Source organism: Notamacropus eugenii, chromosome 1 (genome assembly GCF_028372415.1).
Source record: "Notamacropus eugenii isolate mMacEug1 chromosome 1, mMacEug1.pri_v2, whole genome shotgun sequence".
Classification (NCBI taxonomy): domain Eukaryota; kingdom Metazoa; phylum Chordata; class Mammalia; order Diprotodontia; family Macropodidae; genus Notamacropus; species Notamacropus eugenii.
The window spans coordinates 444,104,027-444,127,808 of record NC_092872.1 but is presented as its reverse complement, the minus strand read 5'-3'; the positions used below and the strand labels follow the sequence as shown (position 1 = coordinate 444,127,808).

General features: G+C 37.3%; 2 protein-coding genes and 1 pseudogene across 3 annotated transcripts in view; all 3 read left to right on the top strand.

The window, feature by feature from the left end:
• Positions 1 to 6,242: 6,242 nt before the first annotated feature.
• LOC140519114 (olfactory receptor 1J4-like) lies at positions 6,243 to 16,320 on the top strand. 2 transcript variants are annotated; one of them, XM_072631840.1, is made up of 2 exons: positions 6,243 to 6,508; positions 13,887 to 16,320. In XM_072631840.1, the coding sequence occupies exon 2, from the start codon at positions 13,900 to 13,902 to the stop codon at positions 14,842 to 14,844; it is 945 nt and encodes a 314-aa protein (XP_072487941.1). In that variant the 5' UTR covers positions 6,243 to 6,508; positions 13,887 to 13,899; the 3' UTR covers positions 14,845 to 16,320. The 2 variants fall into 2 exon arrangements, with proteins under 2 accessions (XP_072487941.1, XP_072487942.1); XM_072631841.1 differs by having other exon boundaries at positions 13,884 to 16,320.
• The window catches only part of LOC140519115 (olfactory receptor 1J2-like), a 63,066-nt gene continuing 53,197 nt past the window's right edge, over positions 13,914 to 23,782 (top strand). The window contains exon 1 of the mRNA XM_072631842.1: positions 13,914 to 13,996. The gene's annotated coding sequence lies outside the window, so the exon portion shown is untranslated. The remainder of the gene's footprint in view (positions 13,997 to 23,782) is intronic.
• Positions 16,415 to 18,038, top strand: LOC140519112 (bifunctional methylenetetrahydrofolate dehydrogenase/cyclohydrolase, mitochondrial pseudogene; annotated as a pseudogene).

Sequence of the window (23,782 nt, the reverse complement as noted above, 5' to 3'; positions counted from 1 at the left end):
AAATTGAACAAGTTATCAATGAACTCACTAGGAAAAAAATCTCCAGGGACAGAGGGATTCATAAGTAAATTCTATCAAACATTTAAAGAGCAGTCAATTCCCAAACTATATAGACTATTTGGGAAAATTGGGGAAGGAGTCCTCCCAAATTCTTTTTACGACACAAATATGGATTTGATACCTAAACCAGAAAGAGCCAAAACAGAAAAAAGAAAATTATAGACTGATTTCTCTAACGAATATAGATGCAAAAATTTTAAATAAGATTTTAGCAAAAAGAATACAACAATTTATCACCAGAATAATACATTATGATCAGGTAGGATTTATACCAAGAATGCAGGGCTGGTTCAATATTAGGAAATCTATTAACATTATTGATCAACAACAAAACTAAGAGAACCCAAATATCAACAATATCAACAACAAAACTAAGTGAAACCAAATGATTTTTTCAATGGATGTAGAAAAAGCTTTTGACTAAATATAATACCCATTCCTATTGAAAACCCTGGAGGGCATCAGAATAAATGGAATTTTCCAAAAAATAATAAGCAGTATCTACCTAAAACATTCAGCAAGTATGATATGCCGTGGAGATAACCTAGATGCATTTCAAATAAGATCAGGGGTGAGACAAGGATGTCCATTATCACCACTATTATTTAATATGGTACTAGAAATATTAGCTGTAGCAATAAGAGAAGAAAAATAATTGAAGGAATTAGAATAGGCAAAGAAAAAAACTAGGTTATCACTCTTTGCAGATGATATGATGATATACTTAGAGAATCCCAGAGAATCAGGTAAAAAAACTACTTAAAATAATAAACAACTTGGGCAAAGTTGTAGATTACCAAATAAACCCACACAAACCTTCTGCATTTCTCTATATCACTAACAAAGCCAAACACTGAGAGATAGAAAGCCAAATCTCATTTAAAGCTGGGTAGACACTATAAAATATTTTGGAGTCTATCTGCCAAAACAAAGGCAGGGAATATATGAACACAATTACAAGACATTTTTCCCACAAATAAAGCCAAATATAAGTAGTAGAAAAGTATCGGTTGCTGAGCCAATATAATAAAAGTGACAATTCTACCTAAATTAATTTACTTATTCAGTGTCATACCAATAAAAATAACAGACAATTATTTTGGAGAGCTAGAAAAAGTGATGTCAAAATTTGTTCATAAGAACAAAAGGTTAGAATATCAAGGGAACTAATGAAAAAAAATGCTAGGGAAAGTGGTCTAGCTCCACCAGGTCTCAAATTGTATTATAAAACAGTAATTATCAAAACCAACTGGTACTGACTAAGAAAGAGAAGGGTGGAATAGGTTAGATACCCAAGACACAGTTCTCAATGAATATAGCAACCTACTGTTTGATAAACCTAAGGACCCCAACATCTGGAGTAAGAACTCATTGTTCGACAAAAATTGCTGGGAAAACTGGATAATAGTGTGATGGAAACTAGGCATAGACTAATGCCTGACACCATACACAAGAAAAAAGTCCAAATGAGTATGTGATCTAGGTATAAAGATTTATACTATAAACAAATTAGTGGAGCAAGGAATAGTGTATTTAACCAACTTGTGGAGAAGGGAAGATTTTTTTGCTAAACAAGAAATAGAAAACGTGAAGTGCAAAATGGATAATTTCCATTACATTAAATTGAAAAGTTTTTGCACAAACAAACCCAATGCAACCAAGATTAGGAGGGAAGCAGAAAAGTGGGAAAGAATTTTTGCCCCTAGTGTCTGTGATAAAGGCCTCATTTCTAAAATATATGGAGAACTGAGTCAAATGTACAAGAATACGAGTCATTCCCCAATGGATAAATGGACAAAGCATATGAACAAGCAGTTTTCAGAGGAAGAAAATAAAGATATCGATAGTAATATGAAAAAATGCTCTAAATCACTATTGATTAGAGATATGCAAATCAAAACACTTCTGGAATACCAAATCACACCCATCAGATTGGCCAACATGAAAAGACAGGATGATCATAAATGTTGGAGAAGATGTGGGAGAGTTAGAACACTAATGTAGTGCTGATGTAGCTATCAACTGATACAATCATTCTGGAAAACAATTTGAAACTTTGCCTAAAGGGCTACATAAATGTTTATACCCTTTGACCTAGCAATACCTCTTCTAGGACTGTATCCCCAAGAGATCACAAAAATGGGAAAGGGTCTCACATGTATAAAAATATTTATAGCAGCACTATTTTTTGGTGGCCAAAAACTGGAAATCAAGGAGATGCCCATCAGTTAAGGAGTGGTTGATTAAATTGTGGTATATGAAGGCAATGGAATACTATTGTGTCTGTGATGAACAGACAAACTTCAGAGAGGCCCGGAAAGACTTATATAACCTGATGTTGAGAGACAGGAACGGAACCAGGAGAACTTTGTACACAGCAACAACCACAGTGTGCAAGGATTTATTCTGGCAGACTTAGAACTTCATTGCAATGCAAGGACTTAAAAAATTCCCAGTGGCCTCTTATGGCAAAATGCCTTCCACATCTAGAGAAAGAACTATGAAATTTGATCTGAGAATGAAGGAGATCATTTTCTTTTCTATTATATGTAAATTTGTTTTACGGTTTCTCCCATTCATTTTGATTCTTCTATGCAACATTACTTAGGTGAAAATGTATTTAATAGCAATGTATGTGTAGAATCTATATAAAACTGCATGCCATTGCAGGGAGAGAGTGTGGAGGTACGGGTAATGGGGGGAAGGCAAGGGAAAAATCTAAGATATATGGAAGTGATTGCAGAACACTGAAAACAGATAAAATCAAAAAGATGAAAAAATAGGTGTAAACTTAGAAATTTCTCAATTCTGAGTGTTGGATTAGTATAATAGATTAGTTACACAAGACACAGTGGTAAATGATCATAGCAGTCTACTATTTGATAAAGACAAAGACCTCAGTTTCTGGATAAGAACTTACCATTTGTTGAAACCTTTTGGGGAAACTGGAAAAGAGTAGGGCAGAATCTAGGTATGGATTAACATCTTACACTATTTATCAAAAGAAAAACAAAATGGGTGCATGATTTAGATATAAAGGTTGATAGCTTAAGCACATCAGTAGAGCAAGAAATTGTTTGCATGTCAGATCTATTTAGAAAGGAAGAATTTTTGACCAAAGAAGACAAAGAGTATTATAAGATGTAAAATGAATAGTTTTGATATTATTCAAAAGTTTTTGCACAAACAAAACCAATGCAACCAAGATTGGAATGAATCAGAAAGCTGGGAAACAAATTTTACAGCATGTCTCTGATAAAGACCTCACTTCTCATATATATAGTGAACCAAGCTGCATTTACGAAAGAAGAGCCATTCCTTAATTGATAAGTGGTCAAAGGATACCAACAATAAGCTTTCTGAAGAACAACAAAGCTACTAATAGTGACAGGAAAAAAAATGCACTATATCACTACTGAGAAGAGAAATGCAAATCAAGACAAATCTGAGATGCCAGCACACACTTCTAAGATTGGCTGGCTGAAAGGAAAGAAAAGGGAAATGACAAATGCTGGAGGGCATGTGGAAAAATTGGATATGAATGCATTGTTGGTAGAGTTTTAAATCAGTTCAACCATTCTGCAGAACAATTTAGATGACTCTCAAAAAGCTAACCCTAATCCTAACCCCTATCCCTAACTCTAACCCCAAAACTTTGACATAGAAATATCACTATTAGAATTGTATCCCAAAGAGATCAGAAAAAAGGGGCAATGATCTAGGTGTACAAAAACTGCTAATAGAAGCTTTTATTGCATATGTGATGGCAAAGAATGGGAAATCCAAGGAATATCCATCCATTGAGAATTCACAGAAAGAATTATATACTAAGCTTATGATTAAATATCATTGTGCTATAAGAACTGATTGGCAGAATGGTTTCAGAAAAACCTAGGAAGACTCCCATGAACCCATGCAAAGTAAAGCAAGTAGAACCAAGAAGACATTGTACTTAGTAATAGCAATATTATAAGAATGATAAACTAAGAAAGACTTAGCTACTCTAATCAGGAGAAAGATCCAAGACAATTGCAAAGATCCCATGATGAAAAATGCTATCCACCCCCAGAGAGAAAACATAAACTCTGAACACAGACTGAATCATATTTTTCCTTTCTTTATTTTATTGTTTTATTTTGCTTGTGTTTTTGTTGACAATACGGAAAACATGAAAATGTGTTTTGTATGATTTCATGTGTATGATCTACATAAAATTGCTTGACTTCTCATAGGTGGAGAGATGCAAAGGGAGGGAAAGAATTTAGAACTCAAAATTTTTAAAAAAATGATTGTAAAACATTTCTTACATAAAATTTGAAAGTATTTAACAATGCAACCAAAGTAATTTTAAAAATAAAATAATTTAGGAACATTGTACTGAAGTAATAAGGACAAATTCAAGATAATATTAAACAGGAGTTTTAATGTTTAGTAGAGATGATGTCTTTTATGTTCTGTATGTTATCATACAACCAAAAAAGATAAGAGTAGGAAGGTATCTGAGAAGTCATTTTTGTTAACTGATTCATTTCATAGATAAGGAACTAGAAACAAAGAGGTTCAAGGAACTTCTCATGGACACCCAGGTGGTGAGTGGCAAAGGTGAGGGCCCAACCCAGATGTGTTGACTCTGTGTCCAGCGCCCTTTCTGATACATGAGGCTGCATATGAATGTATAGCCTTTCTAAGTCTATGGTTTTGTAGCATTTTCTTATTAGAACAGTCCAATGAGACTAGTATTCCATTGCTCTAAACTGTACAAGCATGACTCACATGTAGTCAAATCTTACGCTTACAGTTCAGTGTATTCCTCCCTTCAGTACACAGCCTGCAAGCAATTTTCATATGAACAATCTTAGATCTTTGGTTTATTTTATGGATTTCCTATGTTTTGTTTCACATTATAATTACTTACAACCACACCCATATACCAGACTATGATCTCTACAAGGTCAGGAACTGTTTAGTTGTTGGAAGAGATGACCTTTAATATTCTATCAAAAATTCAGCAGTCCCGAATTCCAAGATTTTGGTTTTTGAAGATGTTGCTTTTTATCCACAAGTGTTCCTTTATGGCTTTGAGTCATGGAACACGACAGTGCTCCAAAGAATTAAATATTAGCATTACCCAGAATTCACTTGAAATATTCATTTAAAGAAAGAACTTTAAAGAACTGGAGCAAATATTAACAGGGAAAATTATAAGCAAAAAGAGAAAAGATTGTGTGTACAGGAGGAATGAGGGGTGACAAATGGTCAGATCGAGTACTCCATGGTTATGTCAGAAGAAAAGAAGGGTGGACCATAACATTTTGGGTGAAATCTAGAGACAAAATTATGGATATACATGGAAAAGAATCTCCAAAGATGGGTTAGAATAGTGAGAAATGCTCTCTGAATTATCAAAGGGAAACATTCAGAAATATCAAGGGGAGCAGTTGAATATCTTCAAAGTATAGCCTACAACCTTACACATAATCGCTGCTGAATACAAATGTTCATTAAATGAAAGGACAATATGACCCTGAGAAGGTCATTTCTACTTCCTGAGCTACTGTTGTTAATGATACAGTGAACAGAATACTTCTCTAAATTCTGTACTGCAAATGAACTCCATCTGTAAAAAAGGGGTGGAAATTTGGTACCTAACAGGCAGAGCTCTTTTGATGAAAGAAAGTCTATAAACTCTAAAGAACTAAAGCATAAAAGAACATAAAACATAATGAACTTAATAAAATGCATTTTGTCATTCAGTCAGGAGTATTTAATAACTGCCTATTCTGTGCCCAAGCACTGTGCTCGGCACTGTAGTTAAACATATAAATGAAACAATTCCTATTCTCACAGGGTTTACTTTATGTGTTTCCTTCATTCCTTAGAAAAGTGTTTTAACTCCAACCACATCAAAACTAAAATGAAGGTGAGGGGAATTCTTATCTAAATCTGAACAATCTATTTTTTGGTTGATTACAGATGTCCAAGGTTCTGGGGAGTCTGGTGTCATCAGGTGAATGAGGCTTGCAGGAGGAGCAGCTTTGAGCTGGAGAATGAGAAGCTGATCATTTCTTTACACAGGCCCAGAGGATTAAGGATGGACACCCCAAAGGTATTTTTCCCAAAGGCCCACAGCATTGCCTTCTCCAATCTCTGGCACAAATATTCCTCTTCCCTCAATGCCATTGTATCCATTTCACAGGGAGCCTATGAGGTTATCAAGCAATTGCCTGATGTTTATTTGTAACCAGAATCTTGCGAGCATTCTCTCCCACCTCCTGGTTCCTTCTTTGACTGATAAAGCAGGAGCCTGAAGGTCTTTTGGTGGTGAGGATGAATGAAGAGCTTCTTCCCAACAAATATCAAGCTTCTTCCACCTCCTCATCCCCTGTGAACAGTCTGGAATTCTGAAGATTTGAGTTCTGCTGCTCCTTACAGACTCCCATTTATTCTGGTGAGAACTTGTATAATCTGTACTTGTACACTTGTATTCTCTGGAGCTGAGAACATCTGAATTTATCTCAGGAGGAACAGGTCAGATAGATGTGAACATCCTTACTCAAGTAAAGAGTGTTTGTGTGTTAATGTGGAGTGTGTGTGTGTGTGTGTGTGTGTGTGTGCGCGCGCGTGTGATAGAGAGACACAGACAGAGACACAGAGACACAGACAGACAGTCAGGCAGACAGAGATAGCGAGACATAGACAGTGAGACATAAACAGTGAGGCACATACAAGCAGAGAGAGTGACTGAGAGAGACAGTGTGATAGAGACAGAAAGATTCATATTATTCTGCTTCCTCAGGTATAACAAAGAATAATTCCAAATAATATAGCACTTTTTGGTTTTCAAAATGTCTTATAAACAGTATTTCATTTGATCCCCTCAAGAAGTTTGAGAGTTAGGTGATATTATTTTTCCTTTCAGGTAAGGAAACTGAAACTGAAAAATTGTAAAGTGACTTGCACAATCTCATGCAGCTAGTAAGTGTCTGAGTTTGAACTCATGTCTTCTAAATCCAGCTCCAGGTCTCTAGGAACTGAGCCTTTTAAACTTTCCAAAGGAGATTCCCAATTTATTTGACTCACCATGTTAGACCATAGACTGTTAGAACATGGAGCATACAGAAAAGAATCAATAATGAAACATTTATTAAATGCTTACTTTGTTCTAAGCACTGTGCTGGTGTTACAAAAACAGGCAAAAGATAATTCTTCCCCTCAAGTAGCTCATAATCTAGTGGGGAAAACAGAATGCCAATGAACACATAAAAATTGTTATACTGGATAAAAAGAAAATAATTTAACAGAAGGAAAACACTAGAATTGAGGAGTCAGGAAAGACTTCCAAGGAAGATGGAATTTTAGTTGGGACAAGTGCATTCCAAACATAAGAGACTGCTAAAAGAAGTCCTAGAGCTGAGAGCTGCAGTGTCTTGTCTCTGGAACATCCAGGAGGTCTGTTGCACTGGGATTAAAGAATATATGTAACAGATCAGAAGAATGGAGATGGAGAATGGGGCTAGATTGTAAAGGGCTTTGATTACCAAACAGAGCATTTTGTGTTTCATCCTGGAATTAACAGGAAGTCACTGGAGTTTGTTGAATGTGTGTGTATGTGTGTGTGTGTGTATGTGTGTGTGTGTAGGAGTTAAGGGGGTTGGGTGACATGATCAGACCTGAACTTTTGAAAAATCGCTTTGCTGAACAAAGAAGAGAATGTAGAATTTTAATACTGGTCTGAACATGTCTGTCAACTGTACATGTAAATATAATGTAAAAGGCTCCTAATTGACTCTGAAACAAAACATAAGAAAACATTTTCTGTTCAGCAGCAAAACTATTCAAATCGTGCACCAGTCTCTCTGTCCAGACAGATTAAACATGAGCTCCCCTCAGACACTCCATTCTTCAACCAAACTGGCTTCCTTGGCTGTTTTCTGTACACAGATGAAACCCAATCTCCCACTGCTGAGCCTTTGCCTGGGTTTTGCCTCACACCAGAAATTCTCTCCTTCCTCATTTCTGCCTCTTGGCTCTCTCACTCCTTTCAAATCTCATTTGTGGCACAGTTACCTGCAAAATACCTTTCTTAATTCATCCACTTGTTTTTGGAATCCCCTTACTCAATTAATTTGCATTTCTAGGTACTTTGTATTGACATAAATGGTATTTGTGTAGGTTTTTGTATCTTCATCATGTAGCACAGTAAATGGGAAATAGCAGTTACTTAATAAATGTTGGCTGAATTAATGAAATTAGATTTAGAACTTTAAGAGACCTTGAGACCATACTAGATAGAATCTTTGCAGGGAAAGGATCTTAGAATGATGAAAACGTCAGAAATTATAAGAACCTAAGAATATAAGTTGTAAAAACTTTAAAAAATGGAATGAAGAGAGAACATTATCTTCTTGACAGACCACCATGTTGGCATCAGGAGTCTTGAGTTCTAATCCCATTTTGGTCAATTACCTAGCCATTTACCTGTGGGGCAATCACCTCACATTTTGAGCTCCAGTTTCCTTATCTGAAAGGGTGTAAAGAATATCTTTGTAGGATATCAAATAATAGGATAAGAAATGTCTAAATGTGTAAGCTATTTTTAATATTCACACCAGAAAGGAAATTAAAAGGTTAAGTAGGGGAGGGATCATAAAACGTATTCTGCTCTGAACTATCCATTAAACAGAGAAGAAGACTGAAGCCAAAAACGATGTGGTTGAGGTTAATATCAGTAAGTGAATTAGTCAAAGACCCAAGTCACAGTTCTCAGTTCTTCTGGCTCCCAATACCATCCTCCCTGCACTGCATCCCCTGACCTCCTTGATCCTTTTCTTAGAGGTTGAACAACTGATGACCCCAGCTCTCATACTACAGCCTCTCTGGTAGCAAGTCCTAGGATGCCCTGTCCTCCTTGCTCTCTCCCTTTAGCTCAGAATGTTAATAAAATGAAATTAAAAGATCTTCTCATCACATGAACAGCTCATTCAATGTAAGGAAATCTAGTGAGTGGAAGAAAGGATAGCATTCAGGAAACATTCTGTGTAACAAACCAGCTTCCCCCAAATCAGAGATACTGAAGAGAGAGATAGAATGTGTAAGTGAGTGAGACCTCTCTCCATTTGGAGTGTTCAAGTAGAGGCTGAAGGACTACCTGCCAGGGATGCTGTGTAGTTGATTCTCATACTGAGTGGTAGTTTGAGCTAAATTAGTTGTGAGATTTCTTTGAACACTGAGGCTTTATTAGGCTAGCTCTGAGATGCTTCTAAACTGAGATTATATGCTTCTGTTTCTTTTATTATATGAGTCTAAGATTCTTTGATACAAGGACTCTAATGTGTTCTAGTATTTTATGAGTGAATTAGATTAGCTAATAAATAAGACAGTTTTGAATTTTGCAGATGACAAATCTAGGAGGGAGAGTTAGAATGTTGAATGACAGAGTTGGTATTCAAAAGCATTAGAAGAAAGGTTAGAAGCATTGGCCAAATCCAATACCTTGAAATTTGATAGAAATAAATGTAAAATACTCCACTTGATCTCAAAAAATGAGCTCCAGAAGTTCAAGAGAGAGAAAGCATGGCTAGGCAACAGGTTGTGTCCAAAAAAATCTAGAAGAGTTGGTGGACTGCATAGTCAAAGTGAGTGAAAGGTGTGTTATGGTAGCCAGCATAGAAATGGTAAGATGGTTGGGCTGCATTAAGAGAAGCAGCATCCAGAGCAAGGGAAGAAATAGCCCTGTTGGTCTCTGCCCTGGTCAGACCATACCTATAGGATTCCCTTCAGTGTTTGATGTCCCATTGAAAAGCTGGAGAATGCCCATAGGAAAGAAACCCCAGTGTGGAACAAAATTGGAGATCACTCCATCCAAGGATAAACTTAAGGACCTAAAAATTTCAGAATAAAGAGGAGAAAACTTTGGGAGAACTTAACAGCTGTCATCATATAACTCTAGGACTGTCATGTGGAAAAGGAATTGGTTTGTTTTGCTTGAATTCAAAGTGCAGCATCCAGAGAAATGTGTCAAAATTGTAGAAACCTGCTATATGGTTCAATGTAATAAAAAGTTTCTTAATAATTAGAAAAGTCCTTAATTGCAATGGGTTGCCTATGAATAGAATGGATTTTTCCTCCTAGAGAATTTCAAATGAAAGCTGATAGTGCACTTGTTTGGCATGTGGTAGAAGACATAATTTTTAGGTATGAGTTCAACCAGAAGACCTGTGAGGTCCCTTTAAACCCTTAAATTTTGTGATTCACTGACCCTGTCACATCCCCTTATCTACATAAGCTTGTTCAAGTAGTTATGACACTGACGAAAGTTATCTTGGGGAAGAGAAGAATGGGTGGAACATAATTGTTTCCTTCAAATGTGTTTAAGACTACAATATTTAAGTACTCTAAAGGGAATTAGAGGACCCAAAATTAAAGAGGCTGATTGCATAAGTAGTGAGTTGGTAGTCCATGGAGATGTTCAGGGTCCAAATGAATTCTGATGGAAAGTTATACTGAGAAGCTTCATTCAGTTTTGGGTTGGATAACATGACATTCTCGTTCCCTTCTGAGGTTCATTTTATACACTCACACACAGAGAAATTATGTATATGTCTGTATATATTGATGCATGTTTCATATATTGAAATATATAAATATAAATGAGTGTATTTAAATACATACATATATATGGTATTATATACAGAGAGAGAGGGAGATGTTTGAAAGTATTCACAAGTCATGTTTGTGTGTTTGAAGAGTGGTCTTTCCCCAAATAATCGAAATATACATGCATTATTGATCCCTATTTTGACAAGAAGAAAATCTTGTGAATAATATATTGTGGTCATTTTATATATTTCAGTGCCATCACAAAGCACAGATGTAAGGGAATTCAGCTAATCTTCGCCCTGATGTTCACATTAGAGTCATTTGGAGATATGCATCATTGATGATCAGTCAGTATAACAGAAGTAAGGAGCAGAGCACTCACATCCAGGCAGGCTAGAGGAAGAGTGCCCTGCTTTGTTCCATCTGAATCCTGGTCAGATTGGCTAGTACCTTCAGAAATTATAGTAGAATTTATGAGGAAAGGACAGTGAACTTTAAAGATTTCAGGAAGCTCTTGGTGGCTTTCTAGTGGTGGTCTGTGCTTTTACTTTTCTATTTTTTTCTGATATATTAGTATGGTCAAGTGGGTGTAGACCACAGAAGTTTTAGTCTTGTTGTGATATCTGAGCTTATTGTCCTTTGTCCTCCCACTTTTGTCATTCTTGTCTAAAGTCTTAGTACGTGTCATCATAATGAGAGGTGACCTTCAGTTCTCAAAGACTCTATAAATGAAGGGCAAGCTCTGACACATCCTGCCACAGCAGAAGCATTTCAAATAGATCCTAACAACTGATTGTTTATCAGTCATGCAAACACCAGTTTATTTCAGTTTAGGAAAAATTGTCACTGGATTGGACACAGGATGAAGAATTTTTCACCAAGATAACACAAAAAGACAATGTATTGGGGCACAGAATGGTTAGTTACAATATGGGTGAGTGGAAGGAATATCCACAGTGAAGAAAACTCAGATAATCCTGACATTCTGTAAACAGAAGCTTAATTCATGAAACATAATCTGATTGAAACTTTACAGTAATATCTATCTGAATATTTGGAAAAAATAGTATTTGAGGAAAATATGATTAAGAAATAGGAAGAATAGTTACTCAAATTATGGCAGCCATTTAGAAGGAACATTACTGTGATTTGTCATGTCTTTTATCCCCAGTTGGATCCCAACTTGTTACACCATTTGAATTACAGCCATGTAAACCTTGAAGTACATATAGCTCTTCTGAATTACTTCTGTTAGGATTAATTTGTGAAATTGAAGCACATCAGTGTGGAAGCAATGTTGTATAGTGGACAGAATGCAGGACTTATATTGTAGAAAAATTGGGTTCAGACAAGTCACTTAAAATACATATTAGCTGTGTGACTTTGAGCAAGTCACTTAATATTTAAATGTCTCAGGAAATTCCCAAGCATTTATTTACTAAGTCATGTACAGGATGCAATTTGTGGTGATAGAGGCAATTTCCCCAGTGAATCATTATGCTTCAAAAAATCTCAAATTCTTTGGGTCCCTTTCTGTAAAAGGATAAAAAATTTTGGTGGTAATGGTGGTTTTTGAAAGAATTTAAGAAATGCAAGGTTTTAAAAATAAATAGGAAAGACTTTATTTATTGAGCAGAACAATTTATATCCTGTGATAGGAATTTTCCAGAAATTGAAACCTTTGTCCTTTACCCTTTTATAAATAAAATTTTAATTGCATCATTTTAATATAAACTTTCTGGAAAATATCTTTCTGGTTTAAATTTCTTTCTGGAGTAGAATATACTTCAAAAAATCCATGATTTCTTCTGAGCAGATGCTCCCTCCCTCTACGTCCATCACTCTGTGCTTTCATACATGGTCTTCATGAGTTACTGAAGCAAGAATTCATTACCTTGAGAGCAACCTTCCCATCATGATCCTTTCTTCACTTTGCTTGATGCCTTCTTAGAAACATTTTGTATGAGTCTAGCCAAAACTCAAAGCCAGAGAGTTAAGCAGCAAGGTCTGTTTTGTGATCTCCTGGTATAGAATTTGCAAGCCCAGCATCATCTCCATGCCATAATGAGACATTGGACAGATTTTGTAATGTAGGAGACAGAATATAATAAACACTTTGTGAGTTGTGATTTCATTAGAATAGAGGATTCCCAGGGAAGAAACTCCATAAATTGATGTAGATTGACACACACTTTGCAACTTTTGCTCTTAAAATGTTGCTCACTTGCGTTAAGAAACTAAGTGACTCATACAGAGTTACATAGCAGGAATCTTTTTTGTTATTCTTCAGTCCTGTCTGAATCCTCTTGGGTATGACACATGGACCATAGTGTACCAATACTATGGATGGGGCTTTGTTGGCAAAGATTCTGAAATGTTTTGTAATATCCTTCTGCAGTGGATTAAGACAAATGGAAGTCAAAGGATTGTCCAGTGTCATACAGATATAAATGTGTGAGGCTATGTTTGAACTCAAGTCTTCCTGACTCTAAACCCATCATTCTACATACTGGGCATAAACCTCTGAGTATTCTGAGGCCTCTTAACAAATAGCTACTCAGAGTCCCTTCTAGGGAATCAAAAGGTCCTTCTCACAAGTAAGTCCCCCAAAGCTAAATACAAATCTCCCAGGATATAAAACAAGGACTCATATCATGACTGGCCCAGAGCCAGCAGGTTCAAAATCTACATGATTCAGCACAGTTGTTAGCCATCAGGGTTCAAAGGAGATCAATCCTTCAGATGTTTGCTATGAGACTGGAAAACTGGACTCCCAAAAGAAAACAATGCAAATCCAATTTTTCTTGCTTTTTCAGTAGATTACAAAGGCAGTATTTTGTAATAGTATGAATATAGTCCATGGATTCCATGGTGTAACATTATATGATGTAAAGTCACTTCTAATTCAAACAGCGCATGTTTTATTTTATAACATTGTAGATTATGATTTTATCCAAATATACCATTGTTCTGTCTATACTCTAAGGTACTTTCCATATTTAGCATTTTATGTACTAGTGCTACCATTGTGACTTCTAAAGCTCCTTTCTGTTCTAACACTTTATGTTCTCAGGTCCTTTTTGACTCTAACATGATAAAGTTTGTATTCTAAATCTTGTCTAAACATTTGTGACTTTATGACTCATGTGTATGAAGCCTAGCATATTCAATACTCTGATTTTTGTGACCCAGTGGTATTTATTTCTGATTTCTTTTTCTTCCAGCAGTTACTAAAACAACATGGACAGGAAAAATGAAACGAATGTCTCTGAATTCCTCCTCCTAGGACTTCCCATCAGACCACAGCAGCAGGGGTTGTTCTACCTCCTATTCCTGAGTATGTATCTCACCACACTGTTTGGGAACCTGCTTATCATCTTGCTGATCAGATTAGACTCTCATCTCCATACCCCTATGTATTTCTTCCTCAGTCACTTAGCCTTCACTGATCTCTGTGTCTCATCAGTGACTACCCCAAAAATGCTGATAAACATGCAGACAGGAAGCCAGACCATTTCCTACAATGGCTGCATCTCACAGATCTATTTCTTCATATTGTTTGCTGATCTTGACAACTTGTTGCTCACTGCAATGGCTTATGATCGCTATGTTGCCATCTGCCACCCTCTCCACTATACCACTCTTATGAGCAAGGAACTATGTATCCTACTAGTGGTTGGGTCCTGGACAGTCAACTTTGCCTACGCCTTGACTAACACCCTTCCCCTGGCCCAACTATCCTTCTGTGCAGACAACACCATAGCCCATTACTTCTGTGATGTGGCTGCTTTACTCAAGCTATCCTGCTCAGATATCTCCCTTAATGAACTACTGATATTCACTGTAGGGGTAGCAATAATTATAGCGCCATTAACATGTGTCCTTGTCTCTTATATCCGTATTCTTTCTACTATCCTGACGATGTCTTCTACCAAGGGGATTTGCAAAGCTTTATCCACCTGTGGCTCTCACCTCTCTGTGGTGTCATTATATTATGGGACCATCATTGGTCAGTACTTTTTCCCTTCCTCCAGGAACTCTAATATCAAAGACATCATTTTTTCTATGATGTATACAGTGGTGACTCCCATGCTGAACCCCTTCATCTACAGTCTGAGGAACAGAGAAATTAATAAGGCTCTGCAGAAAGTCCTTAGTAGAGGAATGTTCCCTTCTCCTTCATAGTCAGAGCATGAATTAAATTTACTTATTACATAGAAATATAATTTGTGTCTAGTCACTCTCTAATTCATAAAAATATAGATAACTTAAACTTATTTTACTACATTTCTGCATAAATTCTCCAGAGAAAATCCATCAGATATTGTCAAGAAATTCTAACATTGACAAAGGCTAGAATTGGTGGAGCTCTTGAATGGTATACATACCACTCACACGAATGCCAAGAAAGCTACTTTGGTTTATTGGTCACAAGCCACTTTTTTTGGACTTTATGGTATTTCAGTGAGGGAAACAGAAATTCTTTAGAGATGAGAAAACTTAATTTGTGAACACCTCACAAAATTTTCCCAAGGTTCTTTGGTAATATGAATACAAGGAAACAATACAAAACAGTCATCTGTCCTCAAGGACGGTACATTCTTTATATGGGAAGTGCCACGTCTCTTGAAACCAAATCAATGCCTCTTATCAAGAGCTCACACTGATGTTCAGGTAATACTGTTTTAATCCAAAAGTAGTGCAAAAGCGTTAGAGAGAAGACAGATGGGATAATATGGGGGAAAGAGCAATACACCTGGAGGTAGTAAATCGTGGTTACATGCCAGTTCTTCCAACTATCAGTGATCTGTATGACCTTGAACAAATGATTTAATCAGTTGATTCATCAATTTCCCTTTTTATAAAATGAAACCGTTAGACTGGATGACCAGTAAGGTCCCTGTTTTCTCTAATTCCATGATACTATTAATAGTCTCTTTTCCCCTTTGGTTGGATGCAGCCCAGTCTTAGTTTATACAGTGCAATACAAGGACAGTGAGAACCACCTTACAATAGCAAAAATAACTTTTATTACTTGTGGATATATTCACATTTCTAGTAGGAGAGGGAGGCACTTCAAGGGACCCTGTACAATGGTAGACTGGAGGGGAAATCTTCAACTTTGTCCTCATCAAGGAGTCAAAGCCCCTAACCAGGGTAATACATTTTATGTGCTACCTGGATAGTCAGCTATCGAATTCAGACACATTCTTCTCATTGTCTCTTTACATGTTGTTTTACTAACTGCTGGAAGAAAAAGGAATAAAAAATAAACAAGAACCATGATGGTTCAAGCCAGAAACATGACTTGATTCTAAAGGATGTTGATAATTCTATGAGTGTTGAGATGTAGGGAAGGGGACACACATGATGGTTCACACAGTTATTATCAGCATAGCTGGAAACCAATAGAGTCACTTTTCTTTCAATCTGGCTTTCTGTTTTAAGACCTCCACAACTGTCTCATGACCTCGAACGAGGGAGTTAGTAAGGAATAGTCTGGTATTAGGAAACAGAAGTGGAGAATGTAACATAGAAATTCTAAAAGACAACTCTAGAACCAGGCTTCAGTAACACTGGGAGCTGAGTGAAGTCTATCAGTAGTACCACCTCTTTGCTCTCTCCCTTGGTGGTGGCCATTAAGGTCGTTGTGAAAATTGAGTGAAGCCCTTCTCTGGCCGGCGAGGTAGCCACGAGCGTAGCTCTCTCGTCGGTCTGTGCTCCGTTGGGTTGCCAGCGGCGGGATGGCGGCGGGATGGCGGCTCCAGCAGCCCTTGTGGCCCCGCGGGGAGCATGGCTCCTGCGGCCGGTGCTGAGCGCCTGGCTCCTGCTGCACGCTACGGCGGCCAGAAATGAAGCCATTGGAATTTCTGGAAAGAAGCTGGCCCAACAGACCAGGCAGGAGGCCCGGCAGGAAGTGGAACAGTGGGTCGCCTTAGGTAACCAAAGGCCCTACTTGAGTGTCGTCCTGGTGGGAGAGAACCCTGCAAGTCACTCCTATGTCTTGAACAAGACCAAGGCTGCTGCAGATGTGGGAATCAGCAGTGGAACAATTTTGACACCTGCCTCCATTTCAGAGGTAAGAGCTGCTGGATTGAATCAGTAAGCTCAATGATGATGACCATGTCAATGGCCTCCTGGTTCAGCTCCCTCTTCCTGAGCACATCGATGAGAGAAAGGTCTGCAGTGCTGTGGCTCCAGATCAGGATGTGGATGGCTTTCATGGGATCAAGGTGGGGCACATGTGCCTGGACCCGTACTCCATGCCCCTCGCGATGCCCTAGGGGAGTGGGAGATCATTAAGCGGACAGGCATTCCCACATTGGGGAGAAACGTGGTGGTGGCTGGCAGGTCCAAGAATGTGGGCATGCCCATCGCCGTGTTGCTACCTACGGATGGCAGACATGAACGGCCCGGAGGCAATGCCACTGTGGTGATCTCTCACCGTTACACTCCCAAGGAGCCGCTGAAGAACCACACGATTCTTGCAGATATCGTAGTGTCCGCTGCAGGTATCCCTAATCTGATCACAGCAGACATGATCAAGGAAGGGGCTGCTGTCATCGATGTGGGGATAAATCGGGTTCATGATCCCATCACTGCCAAGCCCAAATTAGTGGGACAGGTGGACTTTGAAGAAGTCAAGAAGAAAGCCAGCTCCATAACACCGGTCCCTGGGGGCATGGGGCCCATGACAGTTGCCATGCTGATGAAGAACACCATTATTGCTTCAAAGAAGCTGTTGAAGTCTGAGGAGAGGGAGGTGAAGGCCAAACAGTTTGCAGCAGCCACTTCTTAATGGGGGTCTCTTTATTTAGAAAAAAGAACCAACACAAAAAACATTCCAAGTAATTTTTTAAAAAAGAAGCAAAACAGGCTAATATAAATGCAATATTTTAATTTATTCTACTGAGATAATTTTCTGATCTTTGTCTGCAGTCAGGTTATTTATTGAAGGTATTAGTATAGGCAGCTGTGTGTGCTCAGAGACCCTTGTTACCCCTGCTGAGAGGACTGCTGGGTGGTCCTGGCTCTTGCAGCCCTTCCCAGGGAAAACTGAACTGAGGCCATTGATGTTAAAACACATGAGGCACAGGCCCCCATATCACATAGAACCACAAGAGACTCAGTGGACCACTGAGTCGGAGGAACTGCATTATTGTAACAACTTGATAAAATCAGGTTGCCTTATATTATCCTCTGGATCCTCATCCATGGTCCCCTGAAGTAAGCCTAGAGGTTACAGTCTCAACTTGCTAGATTCAATAGTTCAGAGGAAGGGGAAAGTAAGTCCACCATGTAATCTGGAACATCTTAGCCAGGACCTCCACACCCCAAGAAATGATAGTCTGCTGGTTCCATAAGTGCACACCCACAGCTGGGGAAGGGTGTGGCAAAGGTGGGCACTCTTTGAAACCAGAGCTCCTCAGTTGTGGGGGTGGGATGAGCCTCAGAAGCATCCCTGGGGCCGGACAACAGGAAATGGCTGTTTTGAAAACAGGTCCTGCTGGTCGTCTCCATGTGGGGTGTGGGGAGTTAGTGTCCTGGAATTGACTACAAAGAAATTCATGTTTGACTTCAAGGCTCAAATCCTACACATTGATTGTAACAAAAAGAACCCAAACTTGAAAGCAGCTTTGACTTGGAGACATTCTGTGCTCTGGGGGATGCTGGGAGTTTATTTTGGGCACATCCCCCTCAGACTTTTGGAAGGAGGCTGGGGTGGGGGCCTTTGCGGGGGCAGGCCCTCCATGCTTCCCGTTGTGCCTGGCACTCTCCTAATAACCAAAGAATTTGCAGTGGCTGCTGCTTCTTTCCACTTAGGTCCCTGTTGCCTTTCCTGAAAATATTTGAAAGCTTGTAGTGCTTACTGATTTGCCCAACCAGATTTTTGATTAAAGCAATTTTTTAAAAAATAAAAAAAAGAAAAGAAAAGAAAATTGAGTGAAGCACACTGACTCCATCTTGTGACTATGTTCTGGATCAGTTCCCTTTCTGTGCAAGTACAGACCTAGTACAATTTCTGTGGGAAAATTTTTTTCAGTTAGGGGAATTGTGAGAAAACTTTATTGCATTACTTGAACCTAGCCCTGAGTGTCTCAGAAGCTGGGACACTTCTGCCAATGGACCTAGGTTATGGTTATCATAAACTCAGTCAGATCTGAAGACTGATACAAGAAGTTTTCTCACAATTATACATCTCAAGCAACTGATTCATCTTAACTGGAAACCATAATGGTCAGTCAATGATTGTGTCCATGTTCCTTTGGCTTTATACAGACATTTCGAGAGATGGGAGACCTCTTTTTCTGATTCCAGGGAGTTTGACCTGTTGGCCCTTCACCTTTCAACTTAGAAAGCCCCCAATCTTACCTCCAATTTGAATTCAAGTTAGCTAATTGTACTTCCTATTTTTATTTTGCTTATTGTAATATTCTAATACATAAAAATCTCTCTCCCTCTTTATTGATGGTCCAGTGTCAAACTCAGGTGTCCTGTTACCTATTGGTTATGTACATCAATCTATAAGCTTAGCTTGAATCTTTGATTCCTCATTTATTTCAGATTTCACATATGACAATCTGGCCTTCATACGTTTTCCAACTCTCACTTAATTTTAACCATCCTAACTTTGCTATTGAATCTACTGTTACAGCCTGAGGTTTCAGTATTTTTGACATATATCTCTGTTTTGCAAGCTAACTAGCCATTTTAAATCTATTGCCTAAACCCCATTCAGACTCCTTTATGGATAGTGTGAGTAGGAATCAGGCACAAATCCTGAATACATATATAATATGATATTGATTTACTTAATTTGATAACTTATATGTGATGTGAAAAAGGCAGACAAAGAAATCATGTGTAGCTATACCCAGCTCATAAAACAGGTCTGACCTAGAAGTTTTTCAGTTCTATGCATTGAAATAGTGGAATAGATTAGGCACACAAAAGACGTTAGTAAATGACCATAAGAGTCTAGTACTTGATAAAAATCAAAGACCCCAGCTTTCAGAATAAAAACTTAATATTTGATGATACCTTCAGGGGAAACTGAAAAGGAGTAGGGCAGAATCTTGGTGTAGACTAACATCTTAGACTGCTTATCAAAAGAAATTCAAAATGGGTACATGATTTAGACATAAAGGGTGATACCCTAAGGAAATCAGGAGAGCAAAAATAGTTTACCCTTCAGATCTATGGAGAAAGGAAGCATTTTTGACCAAGCAAAACATAGAGAGTATTATAACATGTAAAATGAACAATTATGACTGTGTTAAAAAGTTCTGGCACAAACAAAAGCAATATAAACAAAATTGGAAGGAATCATAAAGCTGGGAAACAATTTTTATGGCATATCTTTGATAAAGACCTCATTTCTCAAATCTATAGGGAACTAAACCATATTTTAAAAGGAATGGCCATTCCTTAATTGATAAGTGGTCAAGGCATACAAACAATAAGCTTTCAGAAGAAATCAAAGCTATTAACAGTCACAGGAAAAAATGCCCTAAATCACTATTGAGTAGAAAAATATATACAAAGACAAATATGAGATACCCCTACATACCTATATTATTGGTTATAGTGGAAGAAAAGGAAAATGACAAATGCTGGAGGGCATGTGGAAAAATTTGACACTAATGCAATATTTGTAGAATTATAACCTAGTCCAACCATCCCAGAAAACAATTTAGAATAACAAGGAAAGAACTAATCCTAACCCTAATCCTAAGAATTTAGAAGGATGCTAATTCCAGATGATAATCCTAATCCTAATCTCTAACCTTAATTATAAACCTAACAATTTGATGCAGCAGTATCACTATTAGGACTGTATCCCAAAGAGAGCAAAGAATAGGGGCAACGATCTACTTGTACAAAAATGCTAATAAAAGTTCTTCTTGTATGTGTATATGGTGGCAAAGAATGGGAAATCAAAGGGATGTCCATCCATTGAGGATTGGCTGAAAGATTTGTATCATATGATTGTGACTGAATATTATTGTGGCATAGGAAATGATTAGCAGCATCGTTTCAGAAAAACTTTGGAAGGCTCACAAGAACTCATGCAAAGTGAAGTCAGTAGAACTAAGAAAACATTGCACATAGTACCAGCAATATTAAAAGAATGATAAACTAGGAAAGACTTAACTACTCTAATCAAGACAAAGATTCAAGACAATTGCAAAGATCCTATGATGAAAAATACTATCCACCTCCAGAGAGAAAACTGATAAACTTTGAACACACATTGAAGCATATTTTTCTTCCTTTATTTTTATTGTTTTATTTTGTTTCTGTTGAAAACATGGCAAATATGGAAATATGTTTTGTATGATTTTGTGTGTATGATCAATGTCAAATTTCTTGGCTTCTCAAAGGGGAAGAGATGTAATGGGATCGAAAGAACTTAGAACTCAAAATTTAAAAAAATGCTTGTTAAAATTGCTTACATAAAATTTGGAAGTATTTAATAACACAACCAAAAATAATTTTAAAATAATTTTATTCAGGGATATTGTTTTTTAATTAATTTTATTTATTTTCAGTGTTCTACAATCACTACCATATAACTCAGATTTTTTTTGCTTCCCTCCCTCCTTCCTCACCCCTCCCTCCCTGAGACAACATACAATTTTTTATAGGTTCTACACATACATTCCTATTAAATACATTTGCACTATAGTCATGTTGTGCAGAATAATTGAAATGAATGGGAGAAATCGTATAACAAACCAAAACATGATACACATATAAAAAAAATGATCTGCTATATTCTGTGATTGAATTCCATAGTTCTTTTTCGGGATGTGGAAGGCATTTTACCTTAAAACACCATAGGGAATTTTTTTAAGTCCTTGCATTGCAATGAAGTTCCAAGTCTACCAGAAAAACTCTCACATGCTGGTTTTAGGAATATTGTCCCGAAGTAATGAAAACAAAAACAAGATGATATTAAACAAGAGTTTTAACATTTAGTAGGAATGCCATATTTTATGTGATATATGTTTTCATAAAATCATAAAAGATTACAGTAGGAAGTTGAGTAGTCATTTTTGTTACCTACCTCATTTCATAGATAAGGAAACTAGAACCCAAGAGGTTCAAGTAATTTTTCATGGATACCCAAGTAGTAAGTGGCAAAACGGAGAGCCCAACCCGGATATGCTGGCTCCAAGTTCAATGCACCTTCTGCTACGAGGCTGCATATGGATTTATCGTCCTAATAAGTCTATGGTTTTATAGGATACTCTTATTAGAACAGTCCAGTGAACACTAACCTTGTGACCTGAAGACTTTTGTTCCATTGTAGTAAACTGTACAAGTATGACTCCAGTTCAGTCAGATCTTATACTTTATAGCCCAGAGCATTCTTCCTTAGACTACAGAATGTGCAAGCAATTTACATATGAACAGTCTTAGATCTCTGTTTCCCTTTTAAGAATTTACAATGTTTCGCTTCATATTCTTTTTCTTTACACCTTCACCCAAGTGCTAGACTGTGATCTCTGCAAGGTCAGGTACTGTTCAGGTAGGAATTGGAAGAGATAATCATTAAGGTTCCATCACAAAATCAGGAATCTAGAATTCTAAGATTTTTTAAAAAGTTGCTGCCTTTTATCCACAAGTGTTTTTATGAAACTTTGAATCGTGGAACATTGCAGTACTGCAAAGAATTAAATATTAGCATTACCCCCAAATCACTTGAAATGTCCATGGTGGATGAGAGAATTCTGCAACATATGAAAATAAAGAACTGTAAAGAACGGGAGCAAATATTAACAGGGAAATTTATGAGTAAAAAAGAGAAAGGGTCAACCTTCCTCATTTCTGCTTCTTGGCTCTCTCACTCCTTTCTAATCTCATCTGTAGTAGAATTACCTGTAAAATAACTTTCTTAATTCATCCACTTGTTTTTGGAACCACCTCGCCCAATTTATTTGCATTGTAGGATATTTTGTACATATATAGGTTCTTGTATCTTCCACATGTGCACAATGACTGGTAAATTGTAGGTGCCTTAATAAATGTTTGCTGAAGTTAATTTAATTTCATTTACAACTGGAAGAGACCTTGAGACCATATAGGATAGAACCTCAGCAGGGAAAGGATCATGGAATAATGATGAAAATAGCAGAATTTATAGGAACCTAAGAATTTAAAATGTAAAAACTTAAAAATTTAGAATGGAGAGGTAACATCATCTAGTGGAAAGATGACTATACTTGGCACCAGAAGCCTTGATGCTCAGTCCCATCTTGGTTAATTACTTAGCCATTTACATGTGGAGCAATCACTTTATATGTCATGTTCAATTTTCTTCTCTGAATAAAAGGGTATAAAGAATAACTTTAGGATATCAGATAATGAAATAAGAAACCTCTAAAAATGTAAACTATTTTGAATCTTCACACTAGAAAAGAACTTAAAATGTCAGATAGAGAAGGGATCATAAAAGGTAACCTATTCTGAACTGCCCATTAAACAGAGAAGAAAGCAGAATCCAGAAAATATATAGTTGAGGTCAGTATTGATAAGTGAATTTGTCACAGAGTCGTCACAGATCTCAGTTCTTCTGACTTCTAATACCATCTTCACTGTACTGCATCTTCCTAGAGAATTTCAGGTGAAACTGATAGGCCACTTGTTTGGCATGTTGTAGAGCACATGCTTTTTACGTATGATTTCAACCAGAAGACCTGTAAGGTCCCTTTGTACCCTTAAATTCTGTGATTCATTGACTCTGTCACATCCCATTATCTACATAGTCTTGTTGTCCTAGTAGTTATGACTTTGAGGAAATTTATCCTGGGGAAGAGGAGAGTAGTTGGAGCATAATTGTTTCCTTCCAATGTGTTTAAGGCTCTAATGTTAAAGTACTTTATTAGAATTAAAGGACCCAGAATAATGGAGGTTGATTGCATAAGTATTGAGATGCTAGTCCTTGGGGGTATTCAGAGTCCAAATGAATTCTGACAAAGTTATATTGAGAAGCTTCAAAATTCAGTTTTGGGTTGTCTAGCATGACTTTTGAGTTCCCTTCTGATAATCATTTTATATACACACACACACACATACACACACAAATTATGTATGTGTGTAGACAGAAATGTTTTAT